Genomic DNA, 23,960 nt, shown 5'->3' with positions numbered 1-23,960 from the left:
TCTCTGTCCATGAAATTTTCCAGGTAAAAATACTGGAATGGGTTGCCATTTCCTGCTCCAGGGGAATCTTCCCGACCCAAGGATCAAACCTGTTTCCTGTCTCCTGCATCAGCAGATGGACTCTACCACTGGCCCATGTGTGGTATAACCACCATTTTCTACCTATTTATCTGCCCTTCTTCCACATTTTTATTGTAATATACCTACAAGATACTGGATCTATATCTTGCCGAAAAAGTGTTGCATGAAATTTACAGACGCTTCATCCAGGAGTTACTTCATCCTTAACCAAGGATGTTACTGTTAAGCAGTGGAAGCAATTAAAGATGCTATTTCGGGAATGTTTTCCAAGATCACTCAGCTCTTCAGTGGAAAATTCACCCTCAGTTGACCTCAGAGCCTCAGCCTCCTACATGCTCCTCTGTACCTATGCCAAACACAAAGAGGCCAAACTTGCTGGAGCAGAAACAGGTGGGGGGCCAGGAGAAGACTCTAGGCAGAGCCCGGTCTTTTAGGCCAGATGAAAATGGTCTGAAAGTAGATTGCGGTCATGGTGGCATAACTGTGAAAATACCAAATCTTAACAGGAATACTGGGGGTGGTGTGCTGGGGGTACACTGTATAGAGTTCATCTTTAACCTTCCCTTCTTGCCCTTCCCCCACTGAAAGATAAAACCAATGAGATTTTCGATACAATTTACAATTCATTTTATTATTCTGGTGCAAGAAAACATGTCCAGATTTATTTTCAATTTCAGTTGCAAAACAAACTGACCTGAAATTTAGTCTTTAATATAACTGTGATTGCCAATAAATGCACAAGATTATAAAAAGTGAATTAACTCGTTGGTAGTACAAAGTCTATGCAGAAGAATCTTTCCTATCTAATGCATTTTTTTAAGACTGCACAGCAATTCTGTTCACTTAAAACACGTATGTGTTAAAATAATGTATTTCAGCTGATTATGGATATCACAAACAGAATGTAAAGATACTACATTTCCTCAAGTACTAACTGTTTTATTCTGTTCAATTTTGAGTTTCCAACGACCCTTTCCACAGATCAAAATACAAACACGTACAAATAATAGATATGGAAATGAAAGAAAATCCAATAACAAAATTAAAAATTATAATAAGTTATGAGGTAAGTTTTACTTTCACGTGTTCAGATATCAGTTAAGAAATGCCTCTCTTTACAAAGTATATTTAAGATGTATATTATATTATCAGTGAGCCCTTAGAGCCCCAAATCAAGTAAAATTTCATGCCTCCTAGAATATTAAATACCATGCAGCACAGTATTTTTTAAAATGTTAACTTTTAAAGCAGAACTGACTTCTATTTCTGCCCAATTAAGTTTGTTAAAACCATCTGAAATGACACATTTGACTTGAAATAAGTTACGGAAATTCCAACATCAGTGTTAAGTATCTGTAACCAGTGTAATCCACCTAGCCCCAAAACAATGTAGTGGGGCTAAGCATTCAAACAAGAAAGCATCGGAGAGTGTATAAATCACCACCGAGAAGCCAAGCTTCCCAGAGCTTTGTTGGGGCTGCTGAGTGTCGGTCAGATCTTTCTACACAACTGAAAGTTCCTACACCAAGTCAGAGTGGACCATCAAACTGAAATACTCCGTATTTCCCAGTGGTCAGCCAGTTGGGCTCAGAAGCTGTGAGCTGTTCACCTTGCCCGGGCTGCAGACCAACCTGAACCTCAGCCTTTAATGTTCTGATGCTGCACAGAGGTGCAGGGTGGAAGCCACTCAACGCCTCATGAAATGGAATGGTAAACTCCCATCTTCTGTCGCCCGTCAGCTTCCTATAATTCAAGTCACCCTTGAAGAAAATTAAATGAGCCTTTTGTAGTGCAGCATATAAATCAGGAGCGACCTGAGACATTGCACTGAATTCATGAGGCAGAGTCCAAAATACATGATCGACGTAAACCCATCTGCCCGTTTTAATATGGTCTTCCCAGTCAACCCCACATTGGGACACCCACTTATTATTAGAATGCTTTAGTTGTTTGATTATCCAATTAAAATCGTGAATAGTAGTATCAGAAACAAACCATGGAATCGTTTTTCCATAAAAATGAATCTTAGTTGCCAGTTTAGAGGACAACAAGAAGTCAGCTAATACCAAGTCTGTAATAAGTTCAAACCCAGAATTATCCAGAACAATATCCACTCGAGTAACAGACTCTTCTTCTCTTGTTTTCTTGCAATTGCTTAGCAATGACCAAAGACGATCCATGTCGTTCACTAAAATGAAAGGTTTTAGGTCTTCCAACGAATTCATTATATTGGTCTTCTGAGAAATATGTTCCCCACCTGATAGAGACAGATCACACTTATTTCCCCATAGTGAAATCTGAAAAAGAAAAATACATGTACCCTTCTTTTGAATAACCAATAAAAAAAAACCTCTATTATATAGGACATAATGGGAGGAGGGGTTGCTAAAAATTGAGTTCTACAAAACTCAATGTAACATGTCCATCCAATCTACATTTTCTCTAATAATGCTGCATAAAAAAGCTGTGGCCTCTACTTTCAAAGTATATCCAGAATCTGGTGACCTGTACCACCTCTGATGCTACCGGCTTGGTCCAGACCTGAGTCGAATCAGTAACAGAGCTACCTGTTTCTACGCTGTGCCTTCAGTCTATTTGCAGAAATAATCCTTGACCTAAGTCATGTTGTGTTACTCCTCTGATTAAAACCTTCTAACAGCTTCTCATTTCAGCATGAGTAAAAACCAAAGTCCTTGCCTTTGCTCCAATGCACCCTGGCTTCTATAGGGGTCCCTGCAGCCCCTCTCCTCTCTGCTCATTTCCTGAAGCCTCTTCCCCCACAGTGTCTCCCTGCTGTTAAATGTATACCAGTTTTCAACTGTTTAAATAACAAACAGACTCAGAAGAGTTACGTTTTTCTTAGGTCAGTATCATCTGATCTCTCAGATAACATGAATATGTAGCCATGGAACATACGTCACCATTGGTCAAAATCAACTTGAGAGTAAAAGTGGCTAAAAAACTAGAAATCTACACATAAATGATCAGAATTTGTCATTAGAATAATTCGAATATTAGAATAATATAAAGTATTATACTTACCTGAAGAACTTTTAAAAATTCATTTTTCAGTTGATTTTCATCTAGGTCTTCAATAGTTTTCCTCAACTCTTGCAGATGAGTACATAAGGCAATGACAGATTCCTGAGATTCAAAGAAATTTTGGTCTTTCAATTCTTTAAATATATCAAAGTCATCGATTGGTGGACTAAAATAGGAAAAAAAAATAAGTGAAACATTTCTATAACTCTGCACCTTTTTTTAAACATTTGAGTAATTGCAGCTTTTTAAAGGAAAGAGAATAGTAGCAACCCATCCAAAAAATTAGTGGTGATTTTTATTAGGTATAACACAGACAAGTTACACAAAAATAATCAATTTACACTAACTAAATAAAATTAAATAAATTATGCAAGAATAAATACCCAAACTCATTTTAATTAGTTGTCAAATATACTGGAAGTATTAAATAATTATAGGGACTATATCCATAATTATTTATCCAGTGGGTTTTTAGGAAAAGGGGGAAAGAGAAACAGAATTTCATGACAATTGCTTTAGTTTAACAAACATTTTTTTGGGTGCTCAATGTGGCTCAGGCTCCAAATAACAAACATATGGATATAAACAGAATAGCTGAATACAATATAGTAATTGTAAAGGAGTCAAACACAGAGTATCACAGGAACCCAATGACTACCTGCTATAAAGCAGACAGCACTAATGCAAATCTTATTGTAATGACAAGTTTTGATCATTCATGGCTTCCCTGGTGGCTCAGAGGTTAAAGCGTCTGCCTGCAATGCAGGAGGCCTGGGTTCGATCCCTGGGTCGGGAAGATCCCCTGGAGAAGGAAATGGCAACCCACTCCAGTATTCTTGCCAGGAAATCCCATGGACGTAGGATTCTGGTGGCCTACAGTCCACGGGGTTGCAAAGAGTCGGACACGACTGAGCCACTTCACTTCACTTACTCCCAAGGCGACTTTGACAAATGGTGATGTATGTTCCGTGGCTACATATTCATGTTGTCTAATGAGAGATCAAATAATAATGACCTAAGAAAAACGTAACTCAGAAGGTATACATACGAGCGTAACAGACTTTACAGAATCTGACCTTCAAAATTAGCTACTTTTTCCAGGGGTCTCCTACCTTAGGATAAAATGCAATATGGCAGATGCAATGGGATTAATTAAAATCAAAATCAAAAACATACCAGAATTTACACACCCCAGTGATGGCTGCCTCCCTCCAGTCAGTGAGTCAGCCTGGAAAGCTACACCCTTAGTCCAAGAATGCTGTCATTGCTCACAGCACTTTTGGAATTCCTCTTTGGGGATTTTCCTCAGAACCTGTTATTAAATGTCCTGTCAGCGACGAGTATTTTCATGCTTTGGAGTTAACTTGTTTTTGGAAACAGTCAAAAGTCACTCACAGCAGTTTCAGTAGAATGAAGCGTGTAAATCAAATGGAATAAAACATTTTTGGTCAAAAATGAAGAGTGACTAAATAATAATGAGACTAATCTCATTTTGAGGTTTGTCAACTGGCTCTGAAAGAAGTTTCAAAGAATTAAAAGACTTTTTCAGCAATGGCAGCATTGCTGAAATCAATCAGTCTCTCCAGGTGAGGTAAAGGGATAAATGTGTTTGGGTGCATGGGTTCCCCTGCGGCAGTCAGCAAACTGCAGCTGGCAGGCCCTCTCTGGCCCACTACCTGTTCCGTATGATCTGCACACTCAGAATGGCTTGCACAGTTTTGAAGAGTTGAAAAAAAATTGAAAAAGATTTTGTGATACATGAAATTCAAATTTCAGGGCCCGTAACTCTGCTGTTCTATCAGAACACAACCACATTCACTCACATACTGCCTATGGCTGCTCTGGCACCGCTAAAGCTGAGGCATCTGAGAGCCTAGAATACTGACTGACTGGCCCTTTACAGAAAAACCTGCAGACCCCTGTCTGGCCTCGTGGCACTGATTGTGGGATTTCCACTCCCCAACCAGGAACCAAACCTAGGCCCCTGCATTGGAAGTGCAGAGGCTTAACCAGTGGACTGCCAGGGAAACCCCTTGAGACTTGCTCCATATACTTTTAAAGAACAAACTCACATAGCTATAAATGATTTCAGAGATCTTAAAATGTTTGCCATTTTAGAATCTACTAGAGCTGTACATGTGTACACACTTGACCCGGGGGTTCACTCCTAAATATACAGCCAACAGAAATACACACAGAATATGTGTTTGAATGTTTGTGGATCCAAAGGCAGCGTGTGGGGGCCTAAAGTTCTGCCTTTTGATCTGACCACTAGGGACACAGCATGTTCCAGTAAAAACTGCTGAATACTTAAGAAATATGCACGATTCAGCATGCATATCACACTTTAATAAAAGCTTAAAAAGGTCTGCCATTTTCTCCATATTTTCATTTTTCAGTATCTGAAGCATATTTAAATTTTACATATGGCGAAAACTTTGAATCTTAATTTAGATTTGCAGACTATTCAACCACTTAACTCTAAAAAACCCAAAATATACATCTTGACAAAGAAAATTCAAAATATGTTTCAGTGTAAGGGTCAAAGTCATCAGAAACATATCTTAAAGCTAATGTGTGCTTTATGTGCATGTGTGCTAAGTTGCTTCAGTGGTGCCCGACTCTTTTTGATCCTATGGATTATAGTCCACCAGGCTCCTCTGTCCATGGAATCCTCCAGGCAAGAATCCTGGAATGGGTTGCCACTTCCTCCTCCAGGAGATCTTCCTGACCCAGGGATCGAACCTTCATCTCTTACAGCTCCTTCATAGGCAGGTGGGTTCTTTACCACTAGTGCCACCTGGGAAGCCCCTATGTGTGCTTTGGGATCCTGTAAAAGCTAGAAAGATAGTCCTTTGGTTACTCTGGACGGGTCACTGACCCAGGATAGGAATTCTTCATATAAGAAACCTAACAAGTTGGACACTTAAAAACTACTTCAAAGGCAAGGACAAATTAGGAGTATGGGATTAACAGATACAACTACTATACATAAAATAGATAAGCAACAAGGATATACAGTATAGCACAGGGAACGATATTCGATATCTTATAATAACCTATAATGGAAAATAATCGAATACATGTATATACATATACACACACACAGATATATATCTGAATCACTTTGCTGTATACCTGTAACACAATATTATAAACCACTATACTTTGATTAAAAAAAAAACTACTTCAGTGCTAGTTCCGCTGTAGGAGAGCCTTTCTTTGTACTACCTATAACCTGAGTATCAGACAAACACCTAGATCTTCAAATATTTGCCTAAGAAATCCCCTTAGGAGAATTCCACACCCCTGACTCACTAATATTCTCGTTCCTGGAACTTCAAGCTAAATGTTGCCTCTATCCCTTTTTTCAAGCTATTCCTGGACCAACGGTTAGCAGCACAGGCTGGGCAGAATCTCCCTAGGGCATGGAAAGAAAAACCAATGTGCAGGCCCCACCATGGACAAATTACACCATTAGGATTTAATATAACAATTTCAAAATCTGCATTTTAAAAACAAACCAAAAAACTTTTGCCCAACTGGGTGACAAGCAGCTGGGTTTGTAAGCTTCTGTCCTAGATTTTTCACTCTGAACGGGATCCACCTCCAAAAACAGAAACAGCATTCCTTTTACTTCTCTAACATTCGAACTCCTCCAAGCCTATTCAGGGTGCCACTCAGTGTTTCAACACTTCAGCAGCTTTGCCTGATACATGCATATTTTCCAGAGTTATGAAACCATCACCCAGAACATCAGACTAACCTTAGTCCTGGAAAGATATCCAAGTGCACTACTTGTTTGAGGAAGGGGCTTATCTGACTTACATAGACCAGGCTCCAATTCTGGTTCTACCAGTTACTCACCATGCAGCCTCGGAAAAGATACTAATCTCTCTGAGCCTCAGTTTCCTCCAAATGGAAACCATAACACCTATATGTCACTGGGTTGCAAAATAACTAGAACTGAGCTGGTATTCAATACATGACGGTGTCTAGTGTTTACTAGTTTTCGCTTGGGTCTGTATCCCAGGTAATATGCTATATTTTAGTGAGTGTATTCTGCTTTTAAAGAATAAGACCTAAAACATATTTATTCAGCAAATACTAAAAAAGCTGTGACCTTATAATAATTTATAAAGATTAAAACAGAAAAAAAAAAAATAGACTCAAGTTTACGCACATTTCCCTAAGTAGTCTTTTTATTTTACTTTCAGTGCTGGTTTAAGTGCCTTCAAGTATCCTATGCTGTGTTGAGGAATGGATACCAAAGGATTCCTCTTACTCAGCAAATCTGTATTTCTGTAACCTGTGAGCTAAAAGTATGATCCACATTACATTTTCTTCTGCTCTGTAAGGCAGTTCTCTATCATAATTTTCCTAGGAAAAAATTAATTAGTATAAATAACTCTATAAAAAGTTATTCTGGAACATGTGTTTAACTTTTTGAGTCCTTTTCTAATCTAGTCATTAAAAACAAGAGCGGAAAATTAAGATAGTGCATCAGAACAATGCAGTTCTGTTGACTGTTCTGTTGACTCCTTTTAGCAAATTAATTCTGACATATCTATTTTTAAAAACAAAACATATGCTTACTTTGTGTCTTGAATTTTTACATAAATAATTATTTCAAATTAACATTTTTTTGCTTATTAAGAACAATTTGTTGTATTCTTCAAATAAATAAGTTCTTATAAGAACTTTTAATTAGTTCCTACTTTAGATATTCAATCTTAGGTCTATTCTAAGCAAGTGGATAATAACTGCCAATAATCAATTACAACAATAACATTTGCAGAAATACTAATAGCACCATTAATATCTGCTGAACTGAATTCAGGCTTCATTTGCCTTTTATTTTAAAAATTACCATTTTATAATTTTAAAGAAAGCATAAATTATCTACATTTGTTATTTGATGGTTACAAACTTACCTTTGGATAATTGCTTCGTGAATTCTACGATACATGTAGCATTCTACAAATAGCCACGGTGAGAGAAACCACCTTGGTTTCCCATCACTTTCATGTAAAAGACTCTGTTGATATTCTAGGTACTGATTCCATATGTCAGTATCAACAAACTTTTCAACCAAAGGAACAATCGGTTTATCTGTTTGCAATTCGTTCCGCAATTTAGAAAGAAGAGAAATTGCTTTCTTTTCAGCTTCCAGGCCTTTCTGTAAAAACATGGGTGGGGGGGGTTTATACATATATATATATAACATATATACACATCTTTATGAATAGTCTACACTACAATCAGTTTATATGTAATTATCTTATCTATAACTATAAATATATGTATATGTACACACACATATATACATAATTCCTCTAGGGTAACAAATTTTTATGGATCTAAGTTTAAGAAGGAAAAAATAAAACATTTCAAAACTACAATTTATGTCTTTCACAAACATATAAACATTTAAATTTAGAATTCTTAAGTTGAAAAATCAAAGAACACAAACAGATCTCATTTCGACATTATCTTGCCTTACCTAGTCTGCCTTTTTTTGAAGTTTCATGTTATGAACTTCTCTCCAGGTGAAATGACCATTACCACATACGGAAAATTGCTTATTGTGTTTGTTAGACTTAACCACAAAAGAATTAAGTAAAAACACAATTCTTACCTCTCCATGTTTCTCAAAAAATTCACTTTTATGTCGGTGCAATGTATCAATAGCTTTCGTTAAGATCTGGGGTGATCTGTCTTTAACTGAAAGATATGCAAATGATCTAGAAAAGAGTCACACACACAGCAGATTATTCAGTAGCATTCACACTAGAAGACTGTCATCTTTCAGTTTTTGGAACACCTCATCTAAATTTAAATTCCTTTGCAAACAACTCCTGTAAAGTAAACCAGCATTGCCCAACTCCTGGAGCAACTCAAGAAAATCGGAAAAGCTCTCTGAGAGTGTTAGTCGCTCAGTTGTGTCTGATTCTTTGCAACCCCATGGACTGTAAGCTCTGTCCATGGGATTCTCCAGGCCAAGAATACTGGAGTGGTTAAGCCATTCCCTCCTCCAGGGGATCTTACCCACCCAGGAATCCAACCTGGGTCTCCCGCATTGCAGGCAGATTCTTTACCATCTGAGCCACCAGGGAAGCCTGGAAAATCTCTCTGGTGTATCATAAAAACCAAGCATGGTTTGTGCCTCAAATCTCAGACTATTCTCTAGAGTGTTTAACCATTCTTATCCTTCTTATTGTATTCCTTTTCTTCTCCTTAACCAGAAACTAGTCTATCAAAATGGTAAGACAAAAACAGAATTATCCTAAAAGTCAAATAGGCTTTCTTACTAGGTTATTTACTAAATGACCTTTTCTACCTACAAAGGTGAGGCAATGGATGTAAAACTGCCTGAAACACTTTACAGTGCAGAAATATGTAGGGAAAGACATTTATACCCCTGCTTCTCTTTGTCTATATTCTCAGCCAACATTAATTCTTTTCAAAGGTTTCTCTTGCTGCCTTCTTTGCTTCCCCAGTAACTCCTTCCATCCTCTCTGACCCTAACCAAAATTAAGGCAAGTTACCATCTTGCTTTCTCAACCAGAAAATGAGAGATTTTTTAGAAGTGTCAGAGAATGAAGAAAGCTGGAGATGAGGAAAAATCTGAGTATACCTGAATCAAAAATTGAAGATATTCTTGATTTTAGCCATACAAAAATCAAGATTTACAGATTATCATTGTATGTATTATCAGTTTAAACAAATACATGGTCTGGATAGAAAAAAAATTTAGCACTGTGAAGTTTTTAAATAGAAAACACAAAACAACTTATCAATTCATTTATCTTCAGATCACCAGAGACAATGTAAAAACAAAGACAGTTGGATACTTCTGCCCAAATCTCCTATGCTAACTTAAATCTGGGATCATCACACTTGTAAAAACTTAGGATTATATGTCCTGAGTATTTCTTCAAGAGCCTTCCTCAAATGTGAACCATAAAGCTTAAAGGAAAAAAACTGCAAAAATGTTTTCTGATTCTGTGGGGTTTACAGTGAACAGGTTTTAATATGCATGAAATGAAATGAAGTCGCTTCAGTTGTGTCCTACTCTTTGCGACCCCATGGACTGTAGCCTGCAAGGCTCTTCTGTCCATGGGATTTTCCAGGCAAGAATACTGGAGCTGGGTGCCATTTCCTTCTCCACTGGATCTTCCACAACCAGGGAGAGAACCTAGGTTTCTGGCATTGCAGGCAGACTCTTTACCGTCTGAGCCATCAGGGAATAGTAACTGCTCTGATCAGAATTTAACAATTACTACTGCTGCTGCTGCTAAGTTGCTTCAGTCGTGTCTGACTCTGTGCGACCCCAGAGAGGGCAGCCCACCAGGATCCCCCGTCCCTGGGATTCTCCAGGCAAGAACACTGGAGTGGGTTGCCATTTCCTTCTTCAATGCATGAAAAGTGAAAAGTGAAAGTGAAGTCGCTCAGTTGTGTCCAACTCTTCGCGACCCCATGGACCGCAGCCCACCAGGCTCCTCCATCCATGGGATTTTCCAAGCAAGAGTACTGGAGTGGGGTGCCATCGCCTTCTCCACCCTTCTCCATGGGATCTTCCCAATTCAAACCTAGATCTCCTGCATTGCAGGCGGATCCTTCACCGTCTGAGCCACCAGGGAAACAACTTAACTAGAAAGTATTGCTATTTTTCTAGCTACTTAATTTCCTCATAGGTTTACATCTCCAAGAGTAATGTCTCAGGTCCAGGGACTTGGATGAAGGCAGATAAAATTTAACGATGCAGACACTCCCTATATTTGCCTGAAGGTGAGTACAAGCTTAAATTCAGGGCCTAAGGTTCTTCTCTGATCTCAATCCGTTACTGGTACGGTCAATTTTTTCCAAGTGTTCTTGTGTTTTCCAATATTTTGCAGTAAGGACACATCTCAGATGTAACCTGGGCCTTCCAATTTTTACTAACAGGTATATTTGAATGCAATCTATGACTTTTAAAAAAGCAAGACGGTACAGGTACTTATGATGGGATTACAAATTAATCCGATTAGGGATAGGAAGAAACATATTTCCCTATAGATCTCAGATCCCTAACTTTTGCAGAGAGCTTTAAGCATCCCCCTCAAAAGGTAGGTTTATTAATTAAATATGGTTAGAGTCACGCGCTGCAACACTTCTGAAAGGGGGCATAATACGCTCATGAGTCATGCGTGAGTTTAAAAAAATAATAACAGTATCGAACCACTTTAAAGACGCATTAACTGTTCGATACAAATTAATGCAAGGCAACCAACATCCCCGAACCATCACTTGTAGAGAGGTAGGGGTAAACGGGGATTTCCAGTTGGGATTCGCAGTCCGTTCCCGTGTAGGCAGGCAAGAAGCCACGAATCACACACACCGCAAGAAGGAAACTGCAAAGACAGTCCGAGCCTGGAGCCCGGCGAGCGGCCGCCTGGCACTCGCCTCCCCGTGAGCCATTGGAAACCGAGCCGTGGCCCCCGGGGAAGCGGAGCCCGGCGGCGGGCTGGAACTCGCTGGCGGCGGAGGAGCAGGCGCCTCCAGCCCGCCTCCGCTTCCCTCCCCCGGTACCCACAGGTTCCCCACGAGGCCCAGCTCTCCGCTGGAGCGGGGAGGAGGAAAAGGAGCCGAGAGAGTGGCCGAGGAAAGCGACACGAACCCTACGTCCCGCGCCGACAGAGACGCCGGAGGCCCCGCCATCACCGGATTCCGCGCTCCCGACTCCAACGCTCGGGTCTCACCCGCCGCAGGAGGGGAGGCGGTGCTCGCGCGAGGGAGGAGCCGAGAAAGCGAGGGAGGTGGGTTTAAAAAAACACTTTTGAATGAGGAAACTTTATTTGGTGCCTGTAGAAGAGACAAACAATGGCCGGCTCGAGGACCCGGAGATATCTTCCGGGGACGAAGGCGGGGACAGCTGAGGGCGACGAGAGGAGCGGAATCAGGAAGCGGGCGGAAGGCGGAAGCAAGCAGGGACCGGGACGTCTGAGGGACCAGGGAGCTGCTCGGGTCGCGGCGGCACGAGTCACGTGGTCCTGCAGTCACGTGGAAAGGGCGACTCACGCTCCGCAGGGGCCTGGAGCCCTGTGCGCCTGCGCAGTGCCGGGCGCTTGCTGGTTCGCCGGGCAGGATTGGGACCCGCTGCGGGGAGCGCGCCGGGCTGGGGCTGCTGCTCGGTCTCTAGTCTGCGGCCGGGCCACGGAAGCTCGCGCGCTCCGTGCATCCCTCTTCTCGTCCGGCCGAGAGGTTAGTGCACTGCCTTGTTCTCCGAGCTTGTATGGTCCCGCACAGCGGTGCCCGCCTTTGCTGCCCGCCGCCCTGAATCTCTTAGGTCACATGTTTCACCGGGACCGCGGAGGTCCCCTGCCTGTTACGGTGATCTTTGGTGATCTTTGGTCGACTTAGTTGGGAGTAAAAAGCATTCCATCCATAACACATATGAATCCTTTTTTTGAGCCAGTGCGCAGCGGTAACTGCAAAGATCATTTTGAGCATCTTAAGAAGTTGGAAGGCATGCTCCCAGATTAGCGCCTCTTATCCATTGAATTGTAGCCTAGTTGATACAGTTTTCTTAGTTGGTGTGTTCTTAGAAGTAGGAAATGCATCCAAGAAATTGCATATTTAGGGATGCATGTTTCTGAATATTTAATTCAGAAAATATGAGTTGAATACGTATTGTGTGCTGGGCACTCTGTGTGCTGGGCACTCTGGTCACAGTAGACACAACTGAACAGAAGGCAACTCTTTATCCTCAAGGAGCTTATATGCTACAGGAGAGAGAGACAAAAATCTCCTTTCCTCTTCTGTTTCTTCCCATTATAGCATTGTGACTACTTACTGTATATTTTGTTAACTATATATTATATATTATTACTGTATATGTTACTGGTTTACCGCATGTATTATCTGTCATCCCCACTGTAAAGTAAGTTTCAAAAGACAGGGATTTTTGTCTATTTTATTTCCAGCTGTGTTAGCAAGTAGAACAATGTCTGGCACATGGTAGGAACTCAGTTCATAACTTGTGTGAGTTAATAAAGTAAGAACACGAAGTATTGATAAATGATGTTAAATGCAGTGGAGAAATAGAAAGTGGAGGAAGCTAGTGCTGCTGTCCTTTTTTTTTCTTCTTCTTCTTTAATGATTCGTTTTGGCTATACTGGGTCTTTGGGCTCCTCAGCTTCTTTTCCCTGCAGCATGTGGGATCTTAGTTCCCTTACCAGGAATCAAACCCAAGTGTCCTGTATTGCAAGATGGATTCTTAACCACTGGACCACCAGGGAAGTCTCTGGTGTGCATTTTGAATGAAGTGGTCCAGGAAGATGTCACTGCCCAGGAGGCATTTGAGCAGAGGTCTGAAGGAGGTGAGGGAATCAGTAGGTTTACAGACACCTGGCAGAAGAATATAAGGGTAGTAAGTGCGCAGATCCAGATGCCAGAGTGACTGGAGCAAAAGGGTGGGGGGGGGGGGAGCTGCAGGAGACGTTAGAGTCGTGATAAAGGCCTGAGAAGAGGGGACCATGCCATCCACGTTAAGGTCTTTGGCTTTTATTTCAAGTGAAGTGTGAGGCCATCATTAAACTTTACCAAGTGGGAAGATGGAATCTGACTTAGTAAATTAGTAAATCTGGTTGCAATATTCAGAAGAATGTGAAGAACAGAAGCTGGGAACCCAGTGCGGATGCTGTGACAGTAATCCCTGAGTAAAACAGCAGTGTGGACCAGGGTGGTGGCTGGGTTGATGAGGACTGGTCGGAGCCAAGCCAGTGGGACTTGCTGCCGTACTGGGTATGGAGAAGGAAGAGAAGCGCCCAGGTGGCCTGCAGGTGAGGGGCCTTAGCAAAGATAGGATGTATTTGCTGCTTCACGAGTCAAGGGAGACTGTGGGAACAGTAGGATTTGCAGGAAGGTTTCAGAAGCTCAGTTTTGAGCCTATTACAGTCTTCATGCTTGTCAGAGTAGTTTAGGGATAAATATTTGCTATTTATCAGTGCGTAGGTAACTACATCAAACTGTGAGATTGGAGGAGATCAATGGGAGCTGGGAATGGAGAGGAAATGTGGCCCAAATTCTGAGCTTTGGTGCATTACATTCTTGGAATGGGAAACCAGCAGGAGAGACAGGCACACCCAGTGAGGATGAAAGTGGCGAGTGAGGTAGGGGGTGGAGTGGTCCGCTGTATCCCATGTTGCTGGTCAGTGAGGGAAGATGAAGGCTGAGAAGTCTGATGCAGAGGTCACTGCTGGCCTTGACAAATGGGTTTTGGTGAAGTGTTAGGAATGAAAGCCTGATTGGAGCAGGTTCAGGGATATCAGAGAAGAGGCGATGAAGATAGGTAATAAAACTGCTTTTTTGAAGATATGTTAAAAGCTGCAGGTTCTGCCTCCCAAATATCACAGGGACTCATCCTGTCCTCATCCTTCTAAAGGGAGATAACATATATGCAGTGATTTCAGTGTCTCCTTTGGAATTGGAAAGGCCAGGGACTTCCTTCCAGCTCTGCATCGCTGACTGTAAGCAGTCCACCCCAGTAAGCCTCCGTTTCCCCTGTGAAGTACCTCACAGGATTGTTGTGAGGTGAAGCAGAGGATTTGCTGGGTACCAAGTACTCAGGAAGCAATGTCTTAGTCTCTGTCAGTTCCTCCTCTACATTTTAACCGCAGATAAGTTTCTTAGATGTGTATCTGACTATGTGCATCTCTCGTGAAAGGCTCTGCCTTCTCCCTGGTGGTGGAAGCTCGTAGGATCAGTACTCAGGATCCAGCCACTTCTGCCTCCCCTGGAGCTGCAGGCTGTATGTCAGGTGAACTGTGTACCTAGTGAGGGGGGAGGGTGGTGACTTGTTGATCCCTCTGCCCTTTTGAAACCCAGTTCAAATGTCACCTCTGATAAGCCCCATCCACCCGCAGCCAGAGGTTCCTTTCTCTGCACCCGAGAGCAATTGGTACATAACTCTGTTATGTACGCATCACAGTATACCATTTCCCCCACTAGATGGTGAGTACTGAGATTGTTGTTATATACCTGTATTTCCAGCCCCTAGCATGTTACTTTGTTAAACAATTGTTACTGATTTCCTACTGCTGCTGCTGCTAAGTCGCTTAAGTCCTGTCTGACTCTGTGCTGCCCCGTAGACTACTACAAGCTTACTTTTTTTTTTTTTTTCACCTGCTATGGGATCTTAGTTCCCCAACTAGGGATCCAACCTGTGCCCCCTTTCACTGGAAGCGTGGAGTCTTAACCACTGGATGGCCAGGGAAGTCCCTCCAGGCTTACTTTTAAAGAACAAATGTTTTAAACTGTGAATAAGAGGGAAGATTATTTATGTATAGTATTTCTATTGGGGGTGTGTGTGTGTGTGTGTGTGTATGTCTTACAACCTTTAGCCCTACTGACATGCCCAGCCCCACCCTAAAAAGCACATTCCCCTTCAAGAATCAGCTTGAATCTTTCTGGGAGCCTTTCCTGACTCTTCGTGTAGGCTTAGGAACCTTCTATTGTAGTTCTTTGGTGGGGCCTAGGGCTGCTCCACTCAGTTATAATGAGGCATTTGCAACGCCTGTCTCCTTCAGGAGACCATTAGCTTGATGGCAGGAACCCTAGTCTTCCATGGGTGTGTTCCTGGTCCCAGCTCACTGCTTATCTTATTGTAAAGGCTGAATACATTTTTTTGGCCTTGGCATTGGGGATCTTAGTTCCCTGACCAGGAATCAAACCCATGCCCTCTGCAGTGGAAGAGCAGTCTTAACCACTGAGCAGCCAGGGAAGTCCCTGAATACATTTTGAATAAAGGGGTTTAGAAGTACTAATTTCATTTCAAATAGTTGATACGCTAGTGAAGTAAATGAAGAGATCCTCTATTTTTTTTCTTTTGAGGTCCTTTTCATGTCCTTGTAACCTTCCAGAAAGTAGGCCAAAAGTTGACTACAGGTGATGGAAACATTAAAATTTATTTTTTTAACCTTTCGCTAGGCTTCAGTTGGAGAAGGAAATGGCAACCCACTCCAGGACTCTTGCCTGGAGAATCCCATGGACAGAGGAGCCTGGTGGGCTACAGTCTGTGGGGTCACAAGAGTCAGACACGACTGAGTGACTAACAACCGCAGACTTGAGTTGGATGTATCTGTTTTGCAAATTGTTTTACAGAAATATACCTGTTACCCAGGAAAACATTCTATGTGTTTTTTAAATTTTTTTTTTTAACTGAAGGATAATTGCTTTACAGAATTTTGTTGTTTTCTGTCAAGCATCAACATGAATCAACCATAGATGTACATATGTCCCCTCCCTCGTGAGCCTCCCTCCTGCCCCATCCCACCCCTCTAGGTTGATACACAGTCCCTGTTTGAGTTTCCTGAGTCATACAGCAAATTCCCATTGGCTGTCTGTTTTACATATGGCAATGTAAGTTTCCAGGTTACTCTCTCCACACATCTCACCCTCTCTCGCCTCCCCTCCCCCCATGTCCATAAGTCTGTGCTCTATGTCTGTTTCTCCACTGCTGTCCTGCAAATAAATTCATCAGTACCATCTTTCTAGATTCCATATATATATATATATGTTAGTATATGATATTTATCTTTCTGTTTCTGACTTACTTCACTCTGTATAATAGGCTCTAGGTTGATCCACCTCATTAGAACTGATTCAAATGCATTCCTTTTTATGGCTGAGTAATAGTCCATTGTGTATATGTTCCACAACTTCTTTATCCATTCATCTTGTATGTATTTTTATAAGGTTTGTTTTTTTTTTTTTCTCAACTTGAACTTTGAATTCTTGTCTTTTAGCTTGGGTTATGGTAATGTCAGCCAGACTTCTCAGAGCCCTGGCTGGATCTCGCCATATTTTGTCAAAAGCATGTCAGTGCCAAGGACTTATTCATCGAATGTTAAAACCACTTAACGAATTTGAGACTGCAGCACGCACAGCCCTGACAAGCAATCAGAACTTGGATTTGTTCTTTCCTGACGCAGCAACTGGTGGTTTGAATAAGTCTCAGGTCCTGCGGATGATCCAGAAAATATCAAATACAAACGTACTCCCTCCATTCAACACTGCATGTTGCCAGGATGGAAAAGCTCACCTTCCAACCAGGAACTCCGTCAGTACTCACAGGAAAGTGACTCACAAACCAAATCTGCTAGGTTCTAAGTGGTTTATAAAAATATTAAGGAGACATTCCTCATCTGTGTCCACAGAAACAGTTTCTAAACAAGACTTTCCGCAAATCAAGAGACCACTGAAAGCTTCGAGGACCAGGCAGCCGTCTAGGACCAATCTTCCGGTCCTGCCTGTGAACGAGGTAAAAACACGGGTGGCGGTGGCGGCTCTGTTCTCTGATGATCCCCCTGAACCCCTGTGTGTCCCAGCTCGGCCTCCCTGCCAGGAGAGGAGAGCACCTGCTCAATGCTGCCTTCGGGGTCTTTGAAGCCTAGCAGTACAACCTGTTCCCTCTAGAAGGAATCAGGATCGTAACTGGAGGAATTAGTGGTAGATGTGAAGGGCTTCCCAGGTGGCTCAGTGGTAAAGAACCCGCCTGCCAATGCAGCCGACATGGTTTTGATCCCTGGGTTGGGACAATTCCCTGGAGGCGGAAGTGGCAGCCCACTCCAGCCTTCTTGCCTGGCAAATCCCATGGACCGAGAAACCTGGCGGGCTACAGTCCATGGGGTCACAAAGAGTTGGATGTGACTGAGCAACTGAGCACACACTCACCATATGTATAAAGGCAAAATAGAGGCAATTAAATATAAAAATGTAGTTTATAAAAGGATTAGTTAGTGGCCTAAGGAAGTTTTGGAAAAGACTGGTATTAAGTTCACTTTAGGAATAGTGCTATTAAAAAGCCCCCACTTAAAAAAAAAAACACGTCAAACTGTAGAAATTCTATATTAAGTTTAAGAAAAAAATTTTTAAGTTAACTGTGTAGACAGGTAAGCACTTATAAGCTGATGATGACTGCGTGGGATCGGGTGGCAAAAGGACATGGCAAGTTAGAACTGGAAAAGCAGAGTGAAGGTCTTTGCTTTTTTATCCTTTGAAGGTTGAAGGGGGTATTTTTATCCCCTGTTATGAGGTTTATGGGAATTTCTCTACAATTTGCTTTTCCTCACTAAATGGTAAATATTTAAGGTGAAGATTAAGCCCTTCATTAACCTGTGTATCTTGCATGATACTTAAAACTATGCCTTATATAATAAATGTTTATTAAACTGAAAAGGGTAGAAGAGAAGCAAAGGAATCTTAGATGTCTGTAGTCATCAATGTTAAAAATAGGAGTGTCAAATATTTAAAATCTAATGAGACATTCTGAATCTATCCGAAAACAGGTTAGGGTCAAAACAGCTTAAAATTTCAATTTTGAGAAGTAGACCCTGAGCATTTAATTTGGTGGGGGTTTTTTGTGTTTTCTTTTTTTTTTTTCTGTGAGGTTGACTTCCTTTAAAGAAGTGTACAGGCCTTCTTGTTGTAAAGTTAGGGGCTGGTTAGTGTTAGTCACTGAGTCGTGTCTGACTCTTCATGACTCCGAGGACTATAGCCCGCCAGGTTCCTCTGTCCACGGGCTAGCCCAGGCAAGGATACTGGAGTGGGTTGCCATTCCCTTTGACATGGGACCTTCCCAACCCAGGGATCAAACCTGGTCTCCTACATTGCAGGCAGCTTCTTTACCATCTGAGCCACCAGGGCTGGTAAATGACTTTTATTTGGGATTCTAGCTTTGTTTACATTCTTGTTTTGTTTCTTTCAAACCCAGGATATAAAGGGTGGGAGTTTTGGATTCATTCTACTCTCACCCCCTTTCTTTGTAGCCCTTGAGTTTTTAATTACATTGTTTCGCTATGTGATCATCCAGGAAATTTAGCGTTTAAGTAACTGAAAGAAAATTAAGTGTAGAAACCTGAATTATAGCAGATCGAAAAAGGAGGATCAAGTCCCTTTTTTCTTTTGTTATATTTGGCAACCCAGAGCGGGATCAAGTGTCTTACGAAAGAAAGTCTGGCAGAGTCAGAGATGTCACTTTTTTTTTAATAGTTGTTGGTTGTAAATTATCAAAGAGGCATGATTTCTTTGGGTTGTCCATGGACTTGAAAGCAATTTTCCTAAATTCTGTTTTTTGTTTTTCTTTAGAATTTTTTTTTTCTCCTTCCAGGAAAGGATTTGAAGTAGATTTTCAAAATTTAGTGCTTCCATTGAGGTAATAAAAGCATTACATTTAAAACAGAGCAAGCAGCTGACATGAACAGAGAAAGAGATATTATCAGATACCTGATATGCATAATCTAGTTGAATGTTTAGTTCTGAGAAGCCCAGTGATTAAGGAAAATGCAGGAATCCTCCTGGGTTGTACATTTCATGTTGTCTAACAAGAAAAAAAAACTTAAGAATGTCTTGCAAGAAATAACTTTTTTTCCATCACCAAATTTAAGGCATCATTTGTTTCCTGGGTCCTGACGTAGGACACATTACATTATGTAGTGGCTGTGACTTTAGTTTGAGTTTTGCAAAAGCAGAAACAGTATGTTGTTTCTCTGGAAGCACAGGAAAATAATAGAAAATCTTTTCTAAGAGGTTTTCTGAAGTGATCTGACGGACTGTGGTTTTGGAGCATTATTTTGTAATGATCTTACAGGTGAATATAAACCATAGGTACTAGACGCCCAGGGCTGAAGACTAGCTTTTGTCTGCCCCAAGTAGTGGGCACCTCCATTTCCTCGTGGGCATCACGGGGCTGGCCAGTCCCCTGTGGTGGTGGAGCCTTTACCTCCACTCTGGACTGAGTCAGGAAAGGACTCTACTTTGTACCAGAAAGAGACACGCTTTGTCTCGTTCCCCATCCATGTATCTGAACTTATTCTCTACCTGTGGCCGCACGGCAAGCACCTGAAATGGACTGCATGAGCTTACCTTCTATGTCGGAGTCAGCGCTTCACCTGGTCCCATTTGCAGAGATCCTGCCCTGTTGAGATATTCAGCCTACGTCCCATTGGCTCATCATTTATCATGACAGGGACAGTGCTCCTGGGTGGTCTGTCCTGTCTTGGAGAAGGACGATGCCTGAGGATGAGGGCCACTCTGAGCAGCGTGGATGCTGGCTGGGGAGGAGGGGGAGGCACCCTGTGGTAGCCTTCAGGCTAGCACCACAGTGTTGTGAAGTTAACTAGTGGGTGGTTAGTAGTTGCTTTTCCCCCCTTCGGTTTTGCTTGTGTAATGAAATAGAATCAATGCGTCACTCATGATCAAAATACATCCATTCTGTGATGTGTTCGTGTCAGTTATTGGATGACACGTGTATGGTGTGTATGTGAAAGGGCTTTTTTAGGTTGTACAACTTACCATGGGTTGTAGTCAAAAAGCTTAAAAGCTAAAGCCTTATACTAGCTGTGCTGTGCTTCGTTGCTCAGTCGTGTCTGACTCTTTGCAAGGCTATGGACTGTGGCCCGCCAGGCTCCTCTGTCCATGGGGATTCTCCAGGCAAGGATACTGGAGGGGGTTGCCATGCCCTCCTCCAGGGAATCTTCCCAACCCAGGGATGGGAATCAGGTCTCCCACATTGCAGGCGGATTCTTTACCGTCTGAGCCACCAGAGAAGGCCATAAGAAGCCTTATAGTAGTAATGTAAAATATATCAATTTTATAACTTTGACCTGTAATCTCTACTTGATCTTAGCCAAAAGGCTGCAAAGCAATCACCTGTAATCTGTATATAACAGGAAAACGTACATTTTTCCCCCATAGTAATATAGAAGTAAGATTACCAAAAAAAAAAAAAAAAAACTTAAATTTTTATTTTTTCAGTAAAAGAACGTGAATAAAAATAAACTTTCTTTTTCAAGAAGAGTATTCCGTCAGAGTGTGTGATATTCTAAAACAAGAATCATATATAAATTTCTAGCCCCATCTGCTGGAATATGTTTTCTGTGACCAGAAGAATGAAACATACTACACACACAGTGGCTTTCTTGGCTTTGGTTTGGTTTTTGTTTGTTTAACATTTTAAAATAGAAAGGCTTAAATTTAAGTCATAAATCCAAGAACAATTTTAGATTGGTTTGACGCATTTAAGAACAAGTTGTTGATCCCCATCCTAGAACCTGAAGTTTGCTCTATATTAATATTTGTATTTGATGCCCAAAAAAGAATGATTTATTATTTTTTTAAAAATCCAGAAAAAGACATGTCTGAAAGTAAAAGCTTCTGGCAGAGTAAAAACATCTTTAAATGATGCGGGGGTTAGTGTGAAGATGACACACACTCTTTCCCTTTACCAAATGGATTTAAATACAGTCTTGAAATCAAAAAGCAAGGAAATAAAACTCCCCAAAGATAGGTCTAACAGGTCAAATTGGTAAACCTTGTGAATCGTTTATTCATAGAAGATTCATAACTTAAACCGACTCAAGTCCCAGATGTTGAAGGAGGATACAGAAAGTAGTGTGGCGAGCCATAGAGGTTGTGTAATGTAGGCTGAGCCATACGCTGCGTGACACTGGCTGGAACTTTGAGCCAAACTAAATAGGAGATGGCGAGAGAAGGAAAGGTGACCATCTTCAGAAAATCTGCAAAGATCCTTGGAATGACTAAGTAAAAACAGACTGTGTTTAAAAATTTATAACCTCTCTGGAGTTCAGCACATATTTTCTCATGCAAGTAGTGATTGAATGCTTTGACTTATGTCATTTTTGAGAATGTAAAACAGTGTAAGTTGGTTTTTTTTCTTTTTTTTTCTTTTTTAGCACAGATGGGCCTGATCAAAAACAAACGTGATGGTGAAGCAGGCGCGAGACAGGAGGGAGTGGGAGGGACGGTGTCAACGAAGAACCTGGCCCCCTCCTCGACCCCTGGTCAGTTAACTGCCAGGTGCGAAAGATGCTAGAAGTCTGGATTTTGTGTCAAATGGCAATTTATTGTTGATAGTTTGTTGAGACCTTGAAAACACTATGTGGGTGACTCTTAAGTTGGCTAGTTCTCCCGGCTGCCAGCCTAAGGCTCTGATGCTAGAGACAGCCAGCCAGTGCCATTTCCAGTACAGTAATGGGAAGACTGTCCCCTGGACTAGCTGTCGATCTTCTCCTTATCTCCTGTCTTCTCCTTCATGTGTCCTGCTCTTCCCACTGCAGCCATCAGCTCTAGCAGCCCCAGAAGGAACTCTGACGTCCAGCTGGATGCCCTGGGATTTTGTGTAGCAAACTGAAGTTTGTCAGGTTTTGCAGAGTAGAGCTTGCCTGCTGTGGCCTTTCCTGAGCCCTCTTACCTGGATTCCTTTCTTTCAGTCACCTTAATCTCATATCCTGCCAGCTCCTCTTAACTCCATGGAGCCTTAAAAGAACAACTGGCACCCGCTGTTCTAAATCTTAAGCACAGAACCTGTTTCTGTACTCCAGGAAGCAGCTTTCATCTGACCGTACGAATCCATGTGTTTTTGTCACAGCGCATTCTTACCTCTGTAATGACTGGGAATCAGACTCATCAGATGTGTGCAACTGGAGGGTCCCACATCCATTTAATCTCACATTTGGCAAAAATTTTAGCTTTTTTTGCCTAATTGAGTGAAAATCAATAAGAACAGTGTTTTGCTTCTGAGTGGATAGTTTCCTGATTTTAGGTTCTTCAGGTCCTCTGTGTATTCTTCTGGTGCTTTTTAAACCACACATTAGAACGAAGAAGAGGCAAAGCAGGGTGAAGTCATTTCTTGAGAAGGGGCCAGGAGTTAGGTAACAAAAGTAGGAGGAAGGAAGGAATGTATGTGCTACTTTTCTTAAATTGCATACTAGGAATGTAACAGAAAGGGAAAGAAATTAGGAGCCAAGATGAGTAAATCTTAGGAATAAATTTTGATTTAGTGACTCATAAAACTCTTTTGACCAACATTGGGCCGAAGCACCATATGTACCAAAGACAGTAGACTCACTAATGTTCTGACAGGTGGATACTAAAATATAAAATTATGAACAAATGAAAATCCAGATGTAAACTACTTGATAGACTTTTTAACCCTCTTGCATTTTGATGGTTTAACCAAAAATGGCTCAGATGGTAAAGAATCTGCCTGTGATGTAGAAGCCTGAAGCCTGAAGATGTGATGTTCTATCCCTGGGTCAGGAAGATCCCCTGGAGAAGCAAATGGCAACCCACTACAGTATTCTTACCTGGGGAATCTCATGGACAGAGGAGCCTGATGGGGCTGTAGCCCATGAGGTTGCAAAGAGCTGGACGCAATTGAGCGACTAACACAAACATGTATATATCTGTGCTGTAATAACAAATAACAGCTGTAACAAATGTTAAACATTTGTGCTTGTCATGGTTCTGAGCAGTTGACATTCATCAGCTTGTGTAAACTTCCCAACAACCTTGTTGTTCTGAGTTGTTTTTTTTCTTTTAAATGAATCTAATTCTGTGCCTGACCTCTGAGCACCTCAACCTCTGCCCGTAGCTTTTGAATTTTATTGACCACATTCAATGGTGAGGAATTTATTTTATATTCTATGTAGTGACCCAGCATACCTACATAGACATGTATGTGACAGAAAACATCATAAAATAAAAGTTACCCTGACTGTGAATTATGGGCTCTAATATTTTCTATTTCATTCTTTTTTTTTTTAAGCAGGTTTGGGCCAACTAAATCAACATCAGGACTCACTGATAGCTTGTGACCTACAGATTGACAAAAACACCATGTCCTGGGCCATATGCTTGCCATGTGTGTACTGTATACACACAACATAAATACCTACATGTACACACAAGTGAGACTCCTAGTGCAGAAGCCAAAACACTCACCTCCAAACCTGCACTCATTCTCAAATTTGGAGAACTTTCAACCAGAGTGAAGT

At 41.5% G+C, this 23,960-nt stretch overlaps 2 protein-coding genes across 3 annotated transcripts in view; one reads left to right on the top strand and one right to left on the bottom strand.

The window, feature by feature from the left end:
- Positions 1-790: 790 nt before the first annotated feature.
- Positions 791-11,828, bottom strand: ARMT1 (acidic residue methyltransferase 1). The gene is made up of 5 exons (XM_068985368.1): positions 11,783-11,828; positions 8,762-8,867; positions 8,058-8,302; positions 3,124-3,289; positions 791-2,378 (listed from the first exon to the last, which is right to left on the bottom strand). Exons 1-5 carry the CDS (start codon positions 11,821-11,823, stop codon positions 1,611-1,613), a joined length of 1,326 nt encoding a protein of 441 aa, XP_068841469.1. The 5' UTR covers positions 11,824-11,828; the 3' UTR covers positions 791-1,610.
- A 431-nt stretch (positions 11,829-12,259) lies between these two features.
- RMND1 (required for meiotic nuclear division 1 homolog) overlaps positions 12,260-23,960 on the top strand; it is a 33,495-nt gene continuing 21,794 nt past the window's right edge. The window contains exons 1-2 of one of the 2 annotated variants that reach the window (XM_068985209.1): positions 12,260-12,366; positions 16,911-17,425. In XM_068985209.1, the coding sequence (XP_068841310.1) occupies positions 16,919-17,425 (507 nt within the window). In that variant the 5' untranslated portion in view covers positions 12,260-12,366; positions 16,911-16,918. Of the gene's footprint in view, positions 12,367-15,037; positions 15,118-16,910; positions 17,426-23,960 lie in introns of those variants that run through there. The other variant, XM_068985210.1, reaches the window with a different exon arrangement.

This window comes from Capricornis sumatraensis, chromosome 13, assembly GCF_032405125.1.
Source record: "Capricornis sumatraensis isolate serow.1 chromosome 13, serow.2, whole genome shotgun sequence".
Classification (NCBI taxonomy): Eukaryota; Metazoa; Chordata; class Mammalia; order Artiodactyla; family Bovidae; genus Capricornis; species Capricornis sumatraensis.
Note: the sequence above shows the minus strand (reverse complement) of the source record. Positions and strands in the feature narration are given on the sequence as shown.

What these genes read in the sequence shown, in the direction of transcription:
- ARMT1 (XM_068985368.1), bottom strand. Translation starts at nt 11,823, where the DNA reads ATGGCGGGGCCTCCGGCGTCTCTGTCGGCGCGGGACGTAGG. An exon ending in CTGTCGGCGCGGGACGTAGG is followed by an intron (nt 8,868 to 11,782) that starts GTTCGTGTCGCT and finishes ACTCTTTTCTAG; the next exon opens with ATCATTTGCATATCTTTCAG. An exon ending in TTTTTGAGAAACATGGAGAG is followed by an intron (nt 8,303 to 8,761) that starts GTAAGAATTGTG and finishes ATGTTTTTACAG; the next exon opens with AAAGGCCTGGAAGCTGAAAA.